The following is a 22,608-nucleotide window of genomic DNA, read 5'->3' as shown; positions in this document are numbered from 1 at the left end:
TCTTCTCATATGGATAAGGGATAATGATAAACGTGACGCTTGTTGGATAGAATCCTTGATTGCGTCTACCGTAAAACATATGGCTTTAGGGACATCCGAAAATTCTTCTGCCTGCTCGGCAGGAATAAGTTCAAGCATTTGTTTAAATTGATCCGATAAAGCTTGAGCGACTCCAATCGCAGCCACGGCTGGCTGTACTACTGCCCCTGCAGAAGTGAAGGAGTTCTTAAGTAGGGCTTCCAAGCGTCTATCAACTGGATCTTTGAAAACCTGTACGTTTTCTACAGGACATGTTAACGATTTGTTAACACATGAGATGGCTGCGTCTACTGCAGGAGAAGCCCATTTCTTGGAAAACTTTTCTTCCATAGGATATAAGACAGAAAATTTCTTAGGTGGAAAGAAAACCTTGTCTGGTTTGTTCCACTCTTGGAACAAGACTCCCTCTAAGAGAGGATGGATCGGAAACACAGCCCTGCTTTGAGGCGCCCTCAGTGAGCCCAAAGCTGAAACCGTCGATACCTGGAGATCTGGTACAGGCAGGTTGAATGCCTTATGGACCAAGTCCGTCAAGCCCTGAATCCATCAGCTCTCCCTCAGGGAGACTGCCCCAGACTCCTCTGTATCCGGATCTTCGATCCCTGAACCTACTTGGTCTCTGTCCAAGAGGTCGTCCAATTCCCCAGAGGAAAGGACCTCCTCTTCCGAGGGTCCGCGCACGGGTGACGGAGATCTATTCCGCTTACTACCCCGCATGGCTGCGGCTATCATTTCTCCCATGCTTCTCCGCATCTCATTTAAAGAGGCGAGTAACACCTCTTCCGTGACCACCTTAGGGTTGGGTTGACTCGCGTCAGCTCTAGCCCCAGACCCCGATGGCCCAACGGCTCCCTGTGGGGAAAGCAGCGGCATAGCTCTATCCGAGACCTCAGACTCTGCGGGGGAATCCCCACCTTTTGTACCCTCTGATCTTGATGCCATAGTACAATACCGAGGTACACCTGCTACTTATTGGTACCTGGGACTTATAATAGTTAAATGCCCAAACACCTGTTTGGGGAATAAAAAATGTTTCCTCTACCCTAGATGACACCTTTCTTTTTTTTTTTTTTTTTTTCAAAGAAAAACTTTTCTTCTTTTTTTTTTTTTCAATCTAGGCAAGAAAAAACATTCTATCCCCCTGAGTAGTATTGCCAAAGAAAAGACTATGAGATGGAAAAGAAAACCAGCCTATTCCTAGGCTAAACCACAATCTTCTGAAGACTGTAGTATTCTTTCTGGCCACTGTGTGTCCTCAGCGCCCGTGCTTCCCTCCAGTCCTTCCTCCCTTAAGCCAGAGAAATGAATGAGCTGTGGCATCTAAGGAAGGGCCGCCCCTTCCTTTAAACCACTGACCCGCCCTTCCCCCCCAGCTAAAACGGCGCCAAATGCGTCTATAACACGTGCACGCGCACCGCGCGCGCGCCCGCGACGGGGGGTTGGGAGGAAGGGCCTCTCTGTTCCTGCAGCCGCAGGCCTGTGAACACACGAGGAGGTCAGCGTTTTGCCTGCCTTGCAGGCATGAGGGAGAGGACTGGATAGAGCATCGCCTGGAGGCTTGCAGGTAAGCATAGCTCTCTGACACACACATACACTTGTACATAAAAGGCCCCACTCACAGCTTTTACAACACTACCAGGGAGGTCACTTTTTATGGGGAACTATAACATATAGAGCCATCCTATCTTCATGATATGTGACTGGTTTGCCAGATGCAATGCATAACCTTTAGGCATGTCCCCTGTGACCTCCCAGAAAAAACTTGCTAAGAGCCAAGCCCCGCAGGTTTTTCCCCTTACTTACCTGCTCCATGCCGCAGGACTTTGCCAAGCAAGAGGTCCAATCTTCCCCCATCTCCGTGGGGATGTCTAGACCTTCAGGCCCTGGGAACCTTCTTCTTCCATGAAGGATCCACTGTCCTGGGCCCATACAGCACCCTGGCAAACAGAAAACATTAGGCGCCCCAAAGGTTTCTAAGTTCTGGGCCCAGGGTCCAGCTCTCTTAAAAAGAAAGCATTATGGGCTATACCCCAAGGGTTTGGGGTCCGGTTACTGACCACTTTAGCGCGCAGGCTTTTTTGGACAGAACCGGTAGCTCACCTAATCCCAAGGATGCGGAGGCAAGCTAAACCATGACTAACACCTAAGACACTGGCGTAAAAACTGAGGTACTCCTCCTATGGGAGGGGGTTATATAGGGAGGGGCATTTCCTGTTTGAAGATTGCCAGTGTCTACACCTGAAGGTACTCCATATAACCCATATAGTAATGAATGCCGCTCTGTGTCCCGTGATGTAACGATAAAGAAAATGTGTTTTTTTTTTTTAAAACTGGGATATTTATTATAGCAACAAGTAAAAAATATTGTATTTTTTTTCAAAATTGTCGCTCTTTTTTGTTTATAGCGCAAAAAATAAAAACCGCACAGGCGATCAAATACCACCAAAAGAAAGCTCTATTTGTGGGGAAAAAAGGACGCCAATTTTGTTTGGGAGCCATGTCGCACGACAGCGCAATTGTCAGTTAAAGCGACGCAGTGCCGGAAGCTGAAATTTCACCTGGGCAGGAGGGGGGTATATGTGCCCGGTAAGCAAGTGGTTAAACGTGGGATCTGGGGTTAAAAAGACCTCACATCTCATTTAAGAGCATTGGGCGGAAGTGACATTTGACATCGCTTCTTCCCTCCAATGCTATGGGGCCATCTTTCCCGCAGTGAGGGGAGCGGACTTGATCGTCTCTGCCACTACCGACGTCTCCGGTAAGCGGCAGAGATGAGTGCGGTGGGAGGCCCCTCTCCCGCCCCCCCAATCAAAGTGATCTTGCGGCGAATCCGCCACCGAGACCACTTTTATCTGAAAGAGGGCCGCCGGACATTTGTAAAAATACCGGGGTTATGGCAGCTAGCTGCTGCCATAACCCCGGTATTTAACATCAAAGTAGCGACGTATGACGGCGGGCGGGCGGTCTGGAAGTGGTTAATGTACCTTAATGAGATTCACACGGCTGAGCCCAGGACTGTGACCAGTCGGTATTGAAAATAATGGGATTCCCATTGCTGAGCATTGTCAAGTGTAGGTTTAGGTGCAAAAAAGCTCAGGTATGATACACTTTAACGGCTTCCTGCCGGCCGTACTCATATAGGTTAGTCTGGTTGAAAATATAAGACACCAATCCATATAATCCATAAAAGGGAGACAAGAAAAATCCCATATACACAATCCTATACTCACAGTTGATCCAGAGGAAGGCATAAAACCCCAGCAAAAAATAACAAAAAACAAAAATCGATGCGCTTAATAAATAAAATACAATAGTCCATATGGTGCTTCAAAAGTATGTGAATAGTGATAGCCAATAAGAAGAGTCCTTGAAACAATGTCCAAAGAAAGTGGAGTAAATTCCACCAAGTAGACCTCCACCGTGATAACAAGTAAGGTGTATCGCTTTCCCGATCATTAGACTCCACATTATAAGAGTCTACACAGGCAATAGGTTATGACCCAGAACTCAAATCACATCCCTCAGTGGTTGGACTAGAAAAAGTGGCGTCAATGGCTGACCAATCAAATCTCTAGTAACCCTTAAACGTGACCAATAAGGGAGAGAAAGAGATCCACATAGTGTAAAACCATAAGACACTTTATTTTAAAAACAAGCTGCTAAACACTTACATTGGTCCAGTTAAAAGCCAGCATTTAAAATAATGGATAAAGCCCACTTGTATACAGTCTCGGATAGTGTGGTAACTTCAGACATAGACTCCGCCCTACATGTTTTGTCAAATGTGACGTCATCGAGGGCATGCCTTCCCATACTCCTGCTGAAGCAAATTGGAGCATGCTTTCCTGTTTGTTTTTTTGCCTTCTTCTGGATCAACTGTGGGTATAGGATTGTGTATGGATTTGTGCTCCCTTTTATTGAACTAGATGGACTTGTGTCTTTTGTTCAACCCGACTATGTAACTACACTACTGTGTTGAGAGTGCGCTCCCAGTACAGTCACCAGTGGATAACAGATAGCTCACGATAAACACCTTACCGATCATGAGACAGCTGTGACTCCCAATCAGGGCGGTCACGTGATCAGAATGCCCACCTCCTGGCAATTAAAACCTCTTAAAGATTCTGGAAGAATTGGCAGGAAGGAGTTAAATAGAATTAGTAAATCCATACCTTTTCCTGGTAGTAGTTGGCAGGAAAGTTGTAGACTTCCACAGACCCGTCATTGCGAGCCACAGCGAGCCGACCCGTCTGTTCGGAGTATGAAATGCATCGCACACCGGATGGAACATAGTCGAAGAACCGCACACGGTGAACTACGAACTCCCCCATTCCTAAATAACAAACAAATATTAATGATTAGTGGTGTGTGATCGCTCGGCTCTCTGTATAAGGCGTAGTGGGAATGCAGCATGTGGGTTGTTGTACAGAGCAACCAGTCAGAAGGTTCACTTTCAGACATTCTCTTGATGGGGCACCCCTTCACCTCCTCTGCCCTCCGTCCCCCTCCTCTGTACCCATCACCCCCTCTGCCCTCCGTCCCCTCCTCTGTACCCCGTCACCCCCTCTGCCCTCCGTCCCCTCCTCTGTACCCCGTCACCTCCTCTGTACCCCGTCACCCCGTCCCCCTCCTCTGTACCCATCACCTCCTCTGCCCTCCGTCCCCTCCTCTGCACCCCAACTGCACCCTGTCCCCTCCTCTGTACCCTGTCACCTCCTCTGCCCTCCGTCCCCCTCCTCTGTACCCCATCACCCCCTCTGCCCTCCGTCCCCTCCTCTGTACCCCGTCACCCCCTCTGCCCTCCGTCCCCTCCTCTGTACCCCGTCACCCCCTCTGCCCTTTGTCCCCTCCTCTGTACCCCGTCACCCCCTCTGCCCCCCGTCCCCTCCTCTGTACCCCGTCACCCCCTCTGCCCTCCGTCCCCTCCTCTGTACCCCGTCACCCCCTCTGCCATCCGTCCCCTCCTCTGTACCCCGTCACCTCCTCTGCCCTCCGTCCCCCTCCTTTGTCCCCCGTCACCCCCTCTGCCCTCTGTCCCCCTCCTCTGTACCCCGTCACCTCCTCTGCCCTCCGTCCCCCTGCTCTGTACCCCGTCACCCCCTCTGCACCCCATCTGCACCCTCCTCTGTACCCCATCACCCCCTCTGCCCTCCGTCCCCCCCCTCTGCCCTCCGTCCCCCCCTCTGCACCCCGTGACACCAATGCAGGCTGATCTCAGTGCTGCACATGTATGACACCAATGCAGGCTGATCTCAGTGCTGGACATGGGTGACACCAATGCAGGCTGATCTCAGTGCTGGACATGGGTGACACCAATGCAGGCTGATCTCAGTGCAGGACATGTGTGACACCAATGCAGGCTGATCTCAGTGCTGGACATGGGTGACACCAATGCAGGCTGATCTCAGTGCTGGACATGGGTGACACCAATGCAGGCTGATCTCAGTGCTGGACATGGGTGAGACCAATGCAGGCTGATCTCAGTGCTGGACATGTATGACACCAATGCAGACTGATCTCAGTGCTGGACATGGGTGACACCAATGCAGGCTGATCTCAGTGCTGGACATGGGTGAGACCAATGCAGGCTGATCTCAGTGCTGGACATGGGTGACACCAATGCAGACTGATCTCAGTGCTGGACATGGGTGACACCAATGCAGGCTGATCTCAGTGCTGGACATGGGTGACACCAATGCAGGCTGATCTCAGTGCTGGACATGGGTGACACCAATGCAGGCTGATCTCAGTGCTGGACATGTGTGACACCAATGCAGGCTGATCTCAGTGCTGGACATGGGTGAGACCAATGCAGATTGATCTCAGTGCTGGACATGGGTGACACCAATGCAGGCTGATCTCAGTGCTGGACATGGGTGACACCAATGCAGGCTGATCTCAGTGCTTGACATGCGTGACACCAATGCAGGCTGATCTCAGTGCTGGACATGCGTGACACCAATGCAGGCTGATCTCAGTGCTGGACATGGGTGACACCAATGCAGACTGATCTCAGTGATGGACATGGGTGACACCAATGCAGGCTGATCTCAGTGCTGGACATGGGTGACACCAATGCAGGCTGATCTCAGTGCTGGACATGTATGACACCAATGCAGGCTGATCTCAGTGCTGGACATGTATGACACCAATGCAGGCTGATCTCAGTGCTGGACATGTATGACACCAATGCAGACTGATCTCAGTGCTGGACATGGGTGACACCAATGCAGACTGATCTCAGTGCTGGACATGTGTGACACCAATGCAGGCGGATCTCAGTGCTGGACATGGGTGACACCAATGCAGGCTGATCTCAGTGCTGGACATGGGTGACACCAATGCAGGCTGATCTCAGTGCTGGACATGGGTGAGACCAATGCAGGCTGATCTCAGTGCTGGACATGGGTGACACCAATGCAGGCTGATCTCAGTGCTGGACATGGGTGACACCAATGCAGGCTGATCTCAGTGCTGGACATGGGTGACACCAATGCAGATTGATCTCAGTGCTGGACATGGGTGACACCAATGCAGGCTGATCTCAGTGCTGGACATGGGTGACACCAATGCAGGCTGATCTCAGTGCTGGACATGGGTGACACCAATGCAGGCTGATCTCAGTGCTGGACATGGGTGACACCAATGCAGGCTGATCTCAGTGCTGGACATGGGTGACACCAATGCAGGCCGATCTCAGTGCAGGACATGGGTGACCGGTGTCGGTGATCGGTAACACACAGTCAGCTCCCCCCGGTCCCTCTCTCTTGTACACTAACCGGCTCTCACGTTGCTCCTCTTCTTTCACGTGGAGACTCCCTGAACCCGGAAGCGGAAAGACGTCACGAGAAGCCCCGCCCCCGGAGCGGAGAGGCGGCGGATTCGGATCCGGAGGTGGCGGGATGGCGCAGATTGTGGTGTCCAGGTGAGGTGAGATGGACAGAGCCCGGGATTCTCTCCGGTCACAGCCCCCAGCCTGAGAGGACCGGACACTGCCTGTCCTATGGGGGGGAGGGGGAGATCTCTTCCTATAGAGAACACTGATAGAGGAATTGGAATGTGACCGGAGGGGGGCGCTGTGTGTGACAGCGGAACAGGGACATGATGGACCCCAATGAGGTGCTGGGAATGTATGGAGGAGAGTCCGGGGGAAGATGGAAGGTGTGTGATCTGTGTCCTTCTCCTCCAGGGACGGAGATCCGGGGGAATGGATGCTGATGGAGCTCCAGGGGGAGATCGAGTCCCGGAGACAAGATGGACTGACCGGGAAACTGATGGGGGACCTTCTCTTCACCAAGGAGGTGAGTGACCTCTGCCCCAACCACCACACCATGACCTCTGCCCCCGACCACCACATCCTGACCTCTGAACTCCGACCTCTGACAACCACACCCCACATTACCACACCCTGACCTCTGAACCCTGACAACCACCCCCCCATTACCATGCCCTGACCTTTGAACCACCCCAACCTGACCGTTGCCACAGCACCCTGACCTCTGCCCCCCGACTTCTGCACTCTGACCACCGCACCCCAACCTGACCTCTGCCCCCTGACTTCCACACCCTGACCTCTGCCCCCGACTACCACACCCTGACCTCTGAACCACCATTACCACGCCCTGACTTTTGAACCACCCAACCTGACCGTTGCCACAGCACCCTGACCTCTGCCCCCCGACTTCTGCACTCTGACCACCGCACCCCAACCTGACCTCTGCCCCCTGACTTCCACACCCTGACCTCTGCCCCCTGACTTCCACACCCTGACCTCTGCCCCCGACTACCACACCCTGACCTCTGAACCACCATTACCACGCCCTGACTTTTGAACCACCCAACCTGACCGTTGCCACAGCACCCTGACCTCTGCCCCCCGACTTCTGCACTCTGACCACCGCACCCCAACCTGACCTCTGCCCCCTGACTTCCACACCCTGACCTCTGCCCCCGACTACCACACCCTGACCTCTGAACCACCATTACCACGCCCTGACTTTTCTCTTTCAATAGATTTTTATTAAGTTTCAAAATAAGGTTACAACAGTCACAAATGTCATCCGAAATATTAAAAACTCTAATAATCAATGCACATCTTTTTGCTTTAATCCATGCGCAAATTGTAACCTTGCAAAAGCACATACATTAAAAGATAATAACCCTACAACTGATAGAGATAGGAAGAAAAGAATAGAGAAAAAGGAAACAGAGAGAGAAGGGAGGGAAGGGGAGAAGGGGTAAGGAGGGGAAGCTCAGTGCCTATCCACCCGTTAGATTCCAGTTAAACAAGTGCAGGAACCTGGGTAAGGGGGATATCAATAAAAACAGCCCAAGGAGTCCAAATCTCATGGAACTTAGCAACGGAGTCATTTAATATACTGGATAATTTTTCTTGAACCATGATCCATGAGATTTTTTGTTTAGCAACTGACATGAGTGGCCTAGGCTGTTTCCAGGATTTGGCTATGGATATTTTGGAGCCGAGTAAGATGAAATGAACTAGGTGTTGTGTAGATTTAGGAAGCGAGGGGATAAGGGCATTTAACAAGGCTACGTCAGGGGTCCTAGGAATCTGAAATCCGGTCACTCTGTGAATCATATTGAAGATGAGTCTCCAGTATGAGCGGATCCTAGGGCATTCCCACCAGATGTGGGCCATGGAGCCCCGAAGCTGGCAACCCCTAAAACAAAGAGGATCCGCATCCGAAAACATAGCAGCCAATCTGGAGGGAGTAAGATACCATCTGGTAATGACCTTTACATTCGCCTCTACCAAGGAAATATTCTGAATGCCCTTGAACGATCTAGAGACAGCTTTATGCCAAGACTCCAAGCTAATGGATTTCTGAAAATCAGACTCCCAAGCCGTCATATAAGTTGTTTTATCAATTGGGTGAGTGAGGGCTGAATAGATCACCGAGATGCCTCCCCTCCGCCCCATGGCTTGTCCACACCAAATCTCATAAGCAGTAAAATCTGGGGGTAGGGGTTTGGTTCTCCAGATACTATGCAGGAAATTGGATATTTGTTTAAAGTGGACCATCTCTTCATCGGGTAGCTTCAGTGTGTGGATACAGTAGCTCAGGGAAATGGGACCACTAGAGGTGAAATATTGGCCAATCCGATATAGCCCCTTATCCATCCACCACTTAAAGTTAGAAGTTTGCAGACCATATGGAAAATCGGGATTATTGAATATATGTGCCAAAGGACGGGAAGTGGACGTTAGGCAGGGATTTCCTTTGAGGCGGTTCGCCCTGACTTTTGAACCACCCAACCTGACCGTTGCCACCGCACCCTGACCTCTGCCCCCCGACTTATGCACTCTGACCACCGCACCCCGCCCACCCCAGCCTGACCTCTGACTCTCCGACCACCCCACCCTGACCGTTGCACCGTTACCATGGCCCCCTGACCTCTGCCCCCTGACCTCTGCCCCCTGACTTCCACACCCTGACCTCTGACTCTCCGACCACCGCACCCCACCCTGACCATTGCACCCTGACCTCCGCACCCTGGCCTCCACACCCTGACCTCTGTACCCCAAGCACCATACCCTGACCTCTGCACTCCGCACCACCTGATGGCACTTGGGAGGAGGTTTTGAACTCGGTAAATAGTTTTGCAATATATTAAAAACAATGTATTTATTTTTTGGATATATAACCCCCACCAGATTTATTTATTTTTTCTTTTGCCATCTGTATCCTATTAAGATTTCCCTTCCTGTCCCAAACAGGAAGTGGTGAAACCCCCTCTAGCTGTTACAGTGGGGGGGCGGTGCATTCATAACATGTTACATGGATGTACCCCAACATGGGCGTAACACGTTATGGAAGGTGAACTTATCCTTTAAAGTGTAACTAAAGACAAAACTTGTTTTCATTTTGGTTAGTGTGCAGGAGGGTTATAATCCCTGCCTTTTTTGTTTTGCCACCTGTGGCCCATTGGGGAGATTTTTTTTTCCTGTTCCATAACCAAACAGGAAGTGGGATAAACCCAGGGTGTCACTAGATCTATTGTCCCCATGGGAAGAATTCCCCTGTGTTAGTGTTTTGGTGACAACTCAAAATGTGGGACTTTCTTTCACTTTTTTAAGATTAATATCATTACAGCTTGCATAGAAGAAAGCAAAACTGCCGTACAAATTCCCTTATCAGTTCTAGACTAAAGAGAGAAAAAAAAAGAGTATGTGTTGGCTTATAAAGCGTTGGTCGTTCTTTCATCGAATAATTGCACATTACAGAGAGAGGAGGGGCTTCAAATGACGGTTCACTTGTAATACTCAGTAAAGCCACCAGGTGTCACCCAGAAACTTCCTATCACAGCTCCACTGCCTGTATCACTCTGAGATTCTCACTCTGGTCTTATGGGGAAAATAAAAGGCATTTTTGTACAAAATCACTTTTCCTGCCAGTTCTTGTTTCTTTTAGTGTTCACAATGTAAAATAGCTTTGCTTTCCTCCCTTTTGCTGAGCAATTTTATAATGCAGTCTTACCTCTAATGCCTTACCAATGTGTGACCTCTACAGCTGCCTCAATGGAATGTGATCTGTCGCGTAAAAATTGACTGCAGGTGCGCATGCGCGGGCTGCGGGGATGGACGCCTGAGCCGTCAGCTCCGCTCCAGGCTGTCACCGCGGCGCCCGTTTTCCGGTACACAGCTGTCCGGGATTGCTGAAAACAGCACGGACTAGCTCCTCAGAGTAGCGGGCACATATCTACACGGCTTGCCCCGAGTTTAACCGAGGATTTTAAGCCATTTTAGACCTCTGAAGATCTGTGAGGTAAATCCAAGATGGCCGCCGCACCGCTGCTTCAGGCACTAGCACATAGCCTGACTGAACAAGGGCAGCTATGCAGGTCAGAACCAGCCTTATTTCAACCACACATCATACCTGACTCGGTTGGATCTCATATTCAGGTATCCTCTTTGTCCTCTGCCCCAGGGGATTCCCTAACTAATAATCTGTTGGGATCTGAATTAACCCCTTCATATAGGGGAATAACTGTACCATTACAGCAAGGTGTCCTTATCAGTGACGCACGTCCCATGGATCCTGCTCTCCTCATGGAGGACCTGTTTATTAAATTTTCAGTTTTGCTGGATAAGGGTCTGGCCCAAACGGCAGCTAAGATAACAAATGATTTAAAAGCAGATTTCCAATCCCTGGGCACTAGGATTGAAACCATTGAGAACAAAATGGAGGAAACTATAGCTGCCACAACCCAGAATTTTCACCACATTCATTCGCTTCAAGATCAATTGGACGTAGCGATGTCCCGCATTGACGACCTCGAGAACAGATCTAGGAGGTCTAATATTAGAATTCGCGGTCTCCCAGAAACTATCCTTAATGTGCCTGAGGCAGTACAGGACCTGATTAAAAATCTCCTCCCTAGTATATCTCCACAGCATTTAGAACTGGATAGGGCTCATAGAGCATTGGGGCCCCCTAGGAAAGATGGTTCCCCGAGAGACATCATCGCCAAACCCCATCATTACTACATTAAGGAGGAGGTCATGAGACAAGCGAGGGCTGCTCAGGCGGTAATGTGCCAGGGACATCAGGTACAACTTTTTGCAGACCTTTCTCCGTCCACGATCCAAAGAAGAAGATCTCTTAAGCCACTGCTTCAGGCCTTGTCCCAAAAAGCCATCAAGTACAAATGGGCCTTTCCCTTTGCGGTCAAATTTGCAGTCAATGGTAAACCGTTTGCTTTTTCCACCTTTCATGAAGGAGAAAATTTACTTCGACGTTTGAAGCTCATCGCACAAGAAGCTGATATGGAGACTACATCTGTGGGGCAGGGATCCAACAAACGAGCTGTCCCTACCAGTCCTCAATCTCCCCTTTGGCAGAGGGGCAACTCTAAAAAAGCAAGGGAAAATGGAACAACCTGAAGATTAATCTTTCCTGCTCTCCCAGCAGGGAAATGTCTTGCCGGATGGTCATGGATCTGAGGATCATTCCAATGTGATTCTCTCCTCCTTTTGACTTGGCTGCTTTTGGGGGTTCCTTCCCATACTGGTTCTTGACTTTCTTGGCTGTTTTGACTTTTATTTTTATTTCTTATTTTTCCTCATCTGATCATCCCAGATGGCTTTAGTGCTGTGTGGTCAGAATTTTTCATTATCTGTTAAACCTAGCAGCTGTGTTGGGGCAATGGGAGGGCTCCCTTCCTGTTGCTCCTGTTAAGTATTTGGGGCTATCCTTTTTTCTTCCCACTGATCAGCGCATTTTTTGTTTTTCGACTAGGAGGAGTGATGCCTTTTGTATCGCTGTCGCGCTGATTCGGTCCCTTGGGGCCCCCGTCTTCTCACTAGGTGGGAGGGCGGGGGCTCGGGGCGATCGGTTGGGGTGGTTAGTTTACGCAAATAGAATTTTTATTTCTATGCTGTGTACCTTTCTTATGCTTATTAGAATATATTTGTGTGATTTTGGGCGCCCGGTTCCAGCTTGGTTCCAATGCGCCTCAATCCTTCCTTGGGACACCTGATGGTCTCCGAGGGATGGACAGCTCTCCCTTGTTTAGGGGAAGCTGATTCTACTTTCACTTCTCAGAGCTTCCGGGGTTTCTCCCACCCGGAGCTCCACTTTTCTTTTCAGGGAGACCTACTTTTCTCTTTTCTTTTCTGTCTTTCCTTACCTTACCCAGTGATTCCTAGCTACACTCGATTGTGCCTAAAATATGCTTTATTTACAGGTTATGCACTCCTACACTCTATCCTCAGGGACTCAACCTTTGCGGTTATGGAAGCTGCTGTTCTTGGTCTCGTTTGGGACCTGGGTCTGCTACTGGTGAGTGAGGGCTGCCTTGGACGTGGTCCAGATTCTGAGATCCATGGCTGATTCACTAGATGTTAGGCTCCGCATTGCCTCTCATAATGTGCAAGGCATTAACTCTCCAATTAAACGAAGAAAGGTAATGGACCACTATAAATCTCTACATCTAGACATCATCATGCTTCAGGAAACTCACTTTCCTGTCCGGTATAGCCCCACTTTTATTCACTCATACTTTCCTCAATTTTATCTAGCCAGTGCTGAAAACAAAACCAAAGGGGTTGCAATCCTGATCTCTAAGAAATGCACTTTTGTTAAAATATCTGATACTGTTGACCCAGAAGGGAGGTTTATCCTGGTGAAAGGCAAAATAGGAGATCAACTCTTCTCTTTGGTCTCGTATTATGCACCTAATAGAGGTCAGGCTAAATTTTTCAAATCGTTATTAGACACACTATCCCCCGAATTGGAGGGCACCATAGTCTTTGGGGGAGATTCCAATACAGCTCTAGACCAGGGTTTGGACAAATCAAAACCGCCAGGGTCCAGGGTATTACGTCCCACAAAAGAAAGCCTTAAAATCGCTAAAATCCTTCACGAATTTGGTTTAGCTGACACATGGAGAGAACTTAACCCCTCCAAAAGGGATTACACTCATTTTTCCCACCCTCACCTTACGTATGCTCGCATAGACCATATTCTCATTCCTTCTACCAGTCTACCGACAGTACTATCCGCCTCGATCAGAGATTCTGCTCTATCCGACCATTCCTTGGTAATTATATCCCTTGCACTGGGTCCTCCGGAAGGGTCGCGCTTGTTTTGGAGGCTGAATGAATCTTTGCTCTCAGACCCCGTCAGAGTCGCGGAGATTGAAAAGGCCCTGACAGAGTACTTTTCATTTAATGACACAGGAGAAGTTTCAGTTGAAACACTTTGGGCTGCTCACAAAGCTTTCATTAGGGGTAGGCTCATACAGATCTCCTCGCAAGTAAAAAAGGGAAGAAAAGCTGAAATTGAAAGATTAGAATCTGATTTTCTTTCCCTTAAAGCTTTGCATAAACAAGATCCCTCCGGAACACCCATAAGTCAACTGGATAACGCCAGGTTGGCTCTTAATCTCGCTCTCACTACCCGGGCTGAGAAAGCAATTAGGTGGAATAAACATAAATTTTATACTCAGGCAGACAAATTCGGCCCCCTTCTTGCGTCCAAATTGACCCCTAAGCCTAAATTACTTTCAATGCCCAAGATTAAAATTGGTGGTCTTCCTCCTACAACCAATCCGACCAAAATCTTAGATGCTTTTCAGGGTTTCTACTCGAAACTTTATGAAGCTCCTACCCTTCCCTCCTCTGACTTATCCTCACGATTCCTTGAGGGACTTCCTATCCCTTCCTTGTCTGACAACCACAGGGATATAATGGACTCTCCAATAACGGAGGAGGAAGTAAGGGGTGTGGTTAAGAGTCTCCGAAGCGGTTCGGCCCCTGGCCCTGATGGTCTTTCTGTCCCCTATTACAAAAAATTTATAGACATTTTGACGCCTCAATTAACGAAATTTTTTAATTTTAAAGCCAAAGGAGACCCCTTTGACTCCCAAATTAATACAGCATTTATCACGGTGATACCAAAGCCAGACAAGAATCCTGAGGATGTCTCTAATTATCGGCCAATTTCCCTTATTAACAATGACCTCAAGATCCTAACTAAAATTTTAGCCAATAGGTTGGCTGGATTCATTGGGCACTATGTGCATAAAGACCAAGTGGGATTTATACCCGGCAGGCAAGGCCCTGACCAAATTAGACGTGCAATTGATCTGGTATCAATTCTGCAAACCAATTGGGCGGGAGGGAGCCACCAAAAAGGATTTCTGCTATCTCTGGACCTTCAGAAGGCCTTTGACTCCGTGTCCTGGCCCTATATCTTTGATATTCTAGAGAAGTGGGGTTTTGGTACAAGATTCATGGGTATTATTAAGGCCCTGTACTCAAACCCTAGAGCTCTAGTTAGGATCAAGGGACATTACTCCTCCCCTTTCGGAATCAAACGAGGTACTCGACAAGGATGTCCGTTGTCCCCACTTATTTTTGCCATTGCAATTGAAACCCTGGCGATTGCTATACGACAGAACCCTAATATATCGGGGGTTCAGTGTGGAGGCCGGAACCACAAATGCGCCCTCTTTGCGGATGACATTCTGCTTTTTTTAACCTTCCCCCTATCCACTCTTCCCAACTTGAACCGCACTCTTGATGATTTCTCTTCGTTAGCGGGCCTATCCGTCAATTTTTCTAAGTCAGAGGCTCTGAATGTATCCCTTCCCCCTGAGGTGGTTTCGGAACTGAAACTATCTTTTAAATTTAAGTGGAGTGATACATCGATTCAATATCTGGGTATCGCCCTTTCCGCTAAGACTGAAACCTTATACGACCTTAATTACCCCCCTATCTTTAAAAAGCTGGAAGCTGATCTGGCCAGGTGGTCCAAACTCTACCTCTCCTGGTTGGGGAGGATCAACTCACTTAAAATGACGCTGCTCCCAAGGTTGCTTTATCTATTTCGCTCTCTTCCAATCCCGATCAGGAGAAATCATTTAAAATCTTTCCAAGGCAAACTGCTTAAATTTATCTGGGGTTCTTCAGGGTATCGTATACCACAGGATACACTCTTTCGTCACAGACACAAGGGTGGTATGGGATGCCCAGAGCTTCACAAATACTACCTCTCAGCTAGACTGGCTCAATTTTCCACCCTTTACTCCAAATTTGAGAGACCAGATTGGGTCGATATTGAACAACAAGCAGTCCCGTCTATTCCCCTGGATTTGTTGCTTTGGTCCCCTGCCAAGTCCCGCCCTTCCATTCTTTCTCCAGTACTCTCACAATCTTTTGCTTTATGGGACCGCCTCAAAGGAAATCCCTGCCTAACGTCCACTTCCCGTCCTTTGGCACATATATTCAATAATCCCGATTTTCCATATGGTCTGCAAACTTCTAACTTTAAGTGGTGGATGGATAAGGGGCTATATCGGATTGGCCAATATTTCACCTCTAGTGGTCCCATTTCCCTGAGCTACTGTATCCACACACTGAAGCTACCCGATGAAGAGATGGTCCACTTTAAACAAATATCCAATTTCCTGCATAGTATCTGGAGAACCAAACCCCTACCCCCAGATTTTACTGCTTATGAGATTTGGTGTGGACAAGCCATGGGGCGGAGGGGAGGCATCTCGGTGATCTATTCAGCCCTCACTCACCCAATTGATAAAACAACTTATATGACGGCTTGGGAGTCTGATTTTCAGAAATCCATTAGCTTGGAGTCTTGGCATAAAGCTGTCTCTAGATCGTTCAAGGGCATTCAGAATATTTCCTTGGTAGAGGCGAATGTAAAGGTCATTACCAGATGGTATCTTACTCCCTCCAGATTGGGTGCTATGTTTTCGGATGCGGATCCTCTTTGTTTTAGGGGTTGCCAGCTTCGGGGCTCCATGGCCCACATCTGGTGGGAATGCCCTAGGATCCGCTCATTCTGGAGACTCATCTTCAATATGATTCACAGAGTGACCGGATTTCAGATTCCTAGGACCCCTGACGTAGCCTTGTTAAATGCCCTTATCCCCTCGCTTCCTAAATCTACACAACACCTAGTTCATTTCATCTTACTCGGCTCCAAAATATCCATAGCCAAATCCTGGAAACAGCCTAGGCCACTCATGTCAGTTGCTAAACAAAAAATCTCATGGATCATGGTTCAAGAAAAATTATCCAGTATATTAAATGACTCCGTTGCTAAGTTCCATGAGATTTGGACTCCTTGGGCTGTTTTTATTGATATCCCCCTTACCCAGGTTCCTGCACTTGTTTAACTGGAATCTAACGGGTGGATAGGCACTGAGCTTCCCCTCCTTACCCCTTCTCCCCTTCCCTCCCTTCTCTCTCTGTTTCCTTTTTCTCTATTCTTTTCTTCCTATCTCTATCAGTTGTAGGGTTATTATCTTTTAATGTATGTGCTTTTGCAAGGTTACAATTTGCGCATGGATTAAAGCAAAAAGATGTGCATTGATTATTAGAGTTTTTAATATTTCGGATGACATTTGTGACTGTTGTAACCTTATTTTGAAACTTAATAAAAATTTATTGAAAGAAAAAAATTGACTGCAATATGGCAACCTGAAAACCTTCTGTATACAGTTGGTGTTTACGTAACGCTCCCCCCACCTCCCAGAAATGTAATTACTTGCTTGGCTTACTGATAAGTGTGCACTAAGACAGGGCTCGACAAATCCCGGTCGCCATGGCGACTAAAAATAGGGTCCTGGCGGCTTGGCTTGGAAGGGGGGGCATCTGGTGGTGAGCCGTTGGTAGTACAAGTTATTACCACCAGATGTGTAAGCTGGCGCCATCTGGTGGTGGCCGTTGGTATTACAAGTTAAGCATTACAAGTTAAACAGCAATTCTAATGTAATTTTTCACTATTTTCACTGCCATCTTCTTCCCTCTAATTAGAACCCCCAAACATTATATATATTTTTTATCCTAACACCCTAGAGAATAAAATGGCGATCGTTGCAATACTTTCTGTCACGCCGTATTTGCGCAGCGGTCTTACAAGCGCACTTTTTTGGGAAAAAATTACACTTTTTTTAATTTAAAAATAAGACAACAGTAAAGTTATCCCCATTTTTTTTTAATATTATAAAAGAAAATATTACGCCGAGTAAATTGATACCCAACATGTCACGCTTCAAAATTACGTCCGCTCGTGGAATGGCGACAAACTTTTACCCTTTAAAATCTTCATAGGCGACGTAATTCTACAGGTTGCATGTTTAGAGTTACAGAGAAGGTCTAGGGCTAGAATTATTGCTCTCGCTCTACCAATCGCGGTGATACCTCACATGTGTGGTTTAAACACCGTTTACATATGCGGGCGCTGCTCACGTATGTGTTCGCTTCTGCGCGCAAGCTCGTTGGGACGGGTGCGTTTTCTGGCTCCTAACTTTTTTAGCTGGCTCCTAGATTCCAAGCAAATTTGTCAACCCCTGCACTAAGATACAAGTCTTTGGGCATCCCCTGCAACAAAAATATCACTTTCGGTGAGATATTCCCAAATGTAAAACATGTCTAATGCCCCGTACACACGATTGGTTTTCCCGGCGGTAAAAAGTCAACCGGGAAAAACTGAGAACCTACTCGGCAGCTTTTTCCCCTTACGGCCGGTTTTCCTGGCAGGAAAACTGCCATGAGAGCTTTAGTCGGAAATCCCGGCCGTGTGTATGCTCCCCCACAGGCTTTCCCCATAGAAAAACCACCGGGAATCCCGGCAGGAAAAAAAAAAAAAACACGTTCTAATTTTTCCCGGAGGTTTTCCTGTCGGGAAAACTGCGGTGGAGCATACAACACAGCCAGTTTTCCCGGCCAAAAGCTGTCATGGCAGTTCTCCCGACGGGAAAACTGGTCGTGTGTACGAGGCATAAGTGCCGGTTCACGTTAGTGCGCTGTGCGAGATTGGAAGGGATTCGCACTGCAGTGAAAAATCGCATGCGATGCAATTTCAGCCATACAGACAGTAGAGCTGCACAATCAATCGTTAAAAAAATGGTGACCTTGATTCAACCCCCCCCCTGACAATCGCCAATGCAGAGTTTGATTCTTTCATATAACAAGTGGAGAGACTTCTCAGCTGTCAAAAGAAAATATTTGGGCAGTCTGCCAAGTTCTTAACGGGAAACATTGTAAGTAATGCTTCCTTCTTAGATCAAAGGGATAAACGTCTGTGTGTGTGTGTGTGAAGAAAAAAATCCTGGCAGTCTGCCAAGTTCTTAACAGGAAACATTGTAAGTAATCAATGGGATAAACGTGTGTGTGTGTGAAGAAAATATCCTGGCAGTCTGCCAAGTTTGTAATAACAGGAAACATTGTGACCAACTTCCTTCTTAGAGCAAATGTCTGTGTGTAAATGCAGGAAGTTTAACCACTTAGGCCCCGTGCACACGAGACGCCGGTGCAAACTCTGCTGAACACATGTTTTTAAAGGTTGAAACCAGCGTTTTGCCGCGTTCAGCAGCGTTTTACCGCGTTTGCGTTTATAAGCGTTTAGTTAAGAAACCTCATAAGACCCTCCCTAAGCTCAAAAAACAGTATTATTTAACCATTTCAGCCATTTTGTGAGACCAGAGTGAGTAGCAGCTGAGAGAGCAGCAGTGTACTTGTATTTTAGCGTGTCACTTGCCACGTCACCTGCCACAAGCTGTGGATTGTCCACTTGCCACGTCACCTGCCATAAGTACTAGTAAAAAATAATAATAAAAAAATGCCATAAAACTATCCCCTTTTTGCAAAAAATATGTAGAAGAATACATATCAGCCTAAACCGAGGAAAAAAATATAAAAAAAAATAAAGAAATTGGGATATTTATTATAGCAAAAGTAAAAGATTTTTTATTTTTTTTCAAAATTGTTGCTTTTCTTTTGTTTATAGCGCAAAAAAATAAAGGCCACAGAGGTGATCAAATGCCACCAAAAGAAAGCTCTATTTGTGGGGGAAAAAAGGACGCCAATTTTGTTTGGGAGCCACGTCGCATGATCGCGCAATTGTCAGTTAAAGTGATGCAGTGCCTAATCGCAAAAAGAGCTCTGGTCAGGAAGGGGGTAAAATCTTCCGGGGCTGAAGCGGTTAATATATATATATATATATATATATATATATATATATATATATATATATATATATATATATATATATATATATATATATATATATATATATATTTTTTTTTAAACTGTAATTTTTCAATTTCGAGTGCATCCTGAATTTTCAGACCAAAACTTCCATTCGGTGACCCTCTAGTCTGTTATTATTGGTTGATTTATATCCCTGATTGGGTTGCATATCTTGGGAAATAATTGTGGCTTTGTGTACTTTGTCACCAGAGCGTCCCCCTTCTCATTATTGGACATCACATCCTCTATGGGAAGATCGCACGCTTAGAGAAGCCCTTCGCTGTTCTAGTGAAGAGTAACAACATCTCCGGAGAGGAAGCTGAACACGCCGCTGTGGAGACCAAATACACAGTGACCGCACTTATTAAGAGAAAGATTATTTTTAAGACGAGGCCAAAGCCAATCATCATCAATGTCCCCAAGAAGGTGTGAGAAAATGGTCCGTACAGAAGCAGCCAAACCTTATCTGATCCCCCAGTCTGATGTCCCCTATCCCCCAGTCTGATGTCCCCTATCCCCCAGTCTGATGTCCCCTATCCCCCAGTCTGATGTCCCCTATCCCCCAGTCTGATGTCCCCTATCCCCCAGTCTGATGTCCCCTATCCCCCAGTCTGATGTCCCCTATCCCCCAGTCTGATGTCCCCTATCCCCCAGGCTGATGTCCCCTATCCCCCAGGCTGATGTCCCCTATCCCCCAGGCTGATGTCCCCTATCCCCCAGGCTGATGTCCCCTATCCCCCAGGCTGATGTCCCCTATCCCCCAGTCTGATGTCCCCTATCCCCCAGTCTGATGTCCCCTATCCCCCAGTCTGATGTCCCCTATCCCCCAGTCTGATGTCCCCTATCCCCCAGTCTGATGTCCCCTATCCCCCAGTCTGATGTCCCCTATCCCCCAGTCTGATGTCCCCTATCCCCCAGTCTGATGTCCCCTATCCCCCAGTCTGATGTCCCCTATCCCCCAGTCTGATGTCCCCTATCCCCCAGGCTGATGTCCCCTATCCCCCAGGCTGATGTCTCCTATCCCCCAGTCTGATGTCCCCTATCCCCCCAGTCTGATGTCCCCTATCCCCCCAGTCTGATGTCTCCTATCCCCCCAGTCTGATGTCCCCTATCCCCCCAGTCTGATGTCTCCTATCCCCCCAGTCTGATGTCTCCTATCCCCCCAGTCTGATGTCCCCTATCCCCCCAGTCTGATGTCCCCTATCCCCCCAGTCTGATGTCCCCTATCCCCCCAGTCTGATGTCCCCTATCCCCCCAGTCTGATGTCTCCTATCCCCCCAGTCTGATGTCTCCTATCCCCCCAGTCTGATGTCTCCTATCCCCCCAGTCTGATGTCTCCTATCCCCCCAGTCTGATGTCTCCTATCCCCCCAGTCTGATGTCTCCTATCCCCCCAGTCTGATGTCTCCTATCCCCCCAGTCTGATGTCTCCTATCCCCCCAGTCTGATGTCTCCTATCCAGAATCTGCAGAGCCCCATTGTGTTCCAATGAGACCTTCAGCCTACCTTCCTATAGAAGAATATCTGGTGACCTTCTGCTCTTCCAGTGTTAGATGTGACCTTTTAGCCGACTGTATACCCTATGAAGTTCGGTCATCGATGGTTTGGTACAGCCATTGTCTGGAGCATCTCATCATGAAGCCCAGTTTGGAAGACACTTGGCGAGAGTTGGAAATGTTCAGCAAGCCACCCGTTTGAACTTAACAATTTCTCTACTTTTTTTGTATCTTTATTGTTTCTTTTTTTTCTTTTTTGATATGTCTGTAAAATGTACATTTTTATTTATATAAAAAACATTATTCCATTCAGTTGTCATTCACACTTTTCCTGTATTCTGTAAAGTATCTCTTTGTGGTTGGCGATCACGCTGGACTGACTCGATCAGTCACTAGTCATCGGTGGGTGTTATCGTGAGCGAGTCGGAAGAATTCCCTTCCTATTATTTGTACCAAACTTGAAGGAAGGTAACTGTGGGTCCTTTATTGGGGCCTGGGCGGAGAAGATCTATCTCTAAAACGGTAAGTACGGCTTTGATTTAAAAAAAGAAACATCCGATTCCCCTTGACAAAATGAGCATCGATCTAATCTTAAAAATTGTAATTTCCGGGTGAACCTCCACTTTAAGTTACTGCTGGAGCTTCCGCCATTTTTTCATTTGGCCAGAAGATGGCGATATAATCTTCAAAATGAAGCTTTTTGGAATCCCTTTCATAGGAAACTCACTTTTTGTTCCAGGCCTGGAGCTCGTTCTATGCCATTCTTCTGAAAAGGGTAAGAAGTTTCCACCTATATTTAGGAGGTTTTGTGGAAAGAAGCCTTTTCGTGCGCAACAGAACATCTCGGGCCGGTACCAATAATGGCCAAGGAACAAAGACGAGAGGGTCCTTTTGAAATAAATAAAGGGAAGGAAGGCATTTTGTTGAATTTTCCTGAACCCTCTATGAAAATGAAGTGACGCCGGCGGTGGGAGGAAGGCTCTTTTTTTCCACAGTCGGTGAGAAAAGATTTCCAGCAGCCCAGAATACAAGAGAAGGCTCGAATCTGAAGGTCCTCCATCCCATCATATTGAAAGTTCAGTTCAGCTAAAAGAAAGTTCAAAGGGACCGGGACATTCAGAGGTTTTACTCCCATGCCTCTCTAGTCAGGGAAGTTCAGAATGATTACAAAGGATTATTTCCTCTGTGAAAGAGATCAGGCGGCTCTTACGGCAAATCATGAGAACATTGGGCCTGATGACCGCTTCCATCCCAGGCATGCTATGGGCCCATCATTGTACAGTACAGCAGGGCTCAAAATGTCAAGTCCTGACCTACTAGCCAGGCCTCAAAGGTTACTCGCCACCAGTGCCCCACTCAATCCCTACCCTGTCCCGCCCATAATTCCGCCTCTAGACATGCCCTCATAAATGATCTCATGAAATTACAGTTGCATGTTTTATGCAAAAATAAGTTACACAAATATTAACAACTATTAGTGCAGCCTCACCTGTACCTATAAATGCAGCCTCACCTGTGCCCACCATTGCAGCCTCACCTGTGCCCACCATTG

The 22,608-nt window shown here is 47.7% G+C and overlaps 2 protein-coding genes across 2 annotated transcripts in view; one reads left to right on the top strand and one right to left on the bottom strand.

Annotated features, from left to right (window-relative positions):
* The window catches only part of UTP4 (UTP4 small subunit processome component), a 36,002-nt gene extending 29,101 nt beyond the window's left edge, over positions 1 to 6,901 (bottom strand). Inside the window, exons 1-2 of the mRNA XM_040329217.1 lie at positions 6,819 to 6,901; positions 4,212 to 4,372 (exon numbers count right to left, since the gene is read on the bottom strand). Coding sequence (XP_040185151.1) covers positions 4,212 to 4,370 — 159 coding nt within the window. The 5' untranslated portion in view covers positions 4,371 to 4,372; positions 6,819 to 6,901. The remainder of the gene's footprint in view (positions 1 to 4,211; positions 4,373 to 6,818) is intronic.
* Positions 6,855 to 21,301, top strand: CHTF8 (chromosome transmission fidelity factor 8). The gene is made up of 3 exons (XM_040329218.1): positions 6,855 to 6,964; positions 7,229 to 7,340; positions 19,772 to 21,301. The coding sequence occupies exons 1-3, from the start codon at positions 6,942 to 6,944 to the stop codon at positions 19,991 to 19,993; spliced, it is 357 nt and encodes a 118-aa protein (XP_040185152.1). The 5' UTR covers positions 6,855 to 6,941; the 3' UTR covers positions 19,994 to 21,301.
* The last annotated feature ends 1,307 nt before the right edge of the window (positions 21,302 to 22,608 follow it).

The sequence above is a fragment of the Rana temporaria genome, chromosome 11 (assembly GCF_905171775.1).
Source record: "Rana temporaria chromosome 11, aRanTem1.1, whole genome shotgun sequence".
Taxonomy (NCBI): domain Eukaryota; kingdom Metazoa; phylum Chordata; class Amphibia; order Anura; family Ranidae; genus Rana; species Rana temporaria.
The sequence above is the reverse complement of the archived record's forward strand: the minus strand, read 5'-3'. Positions and strand labels throughout refer to the sequence as shown.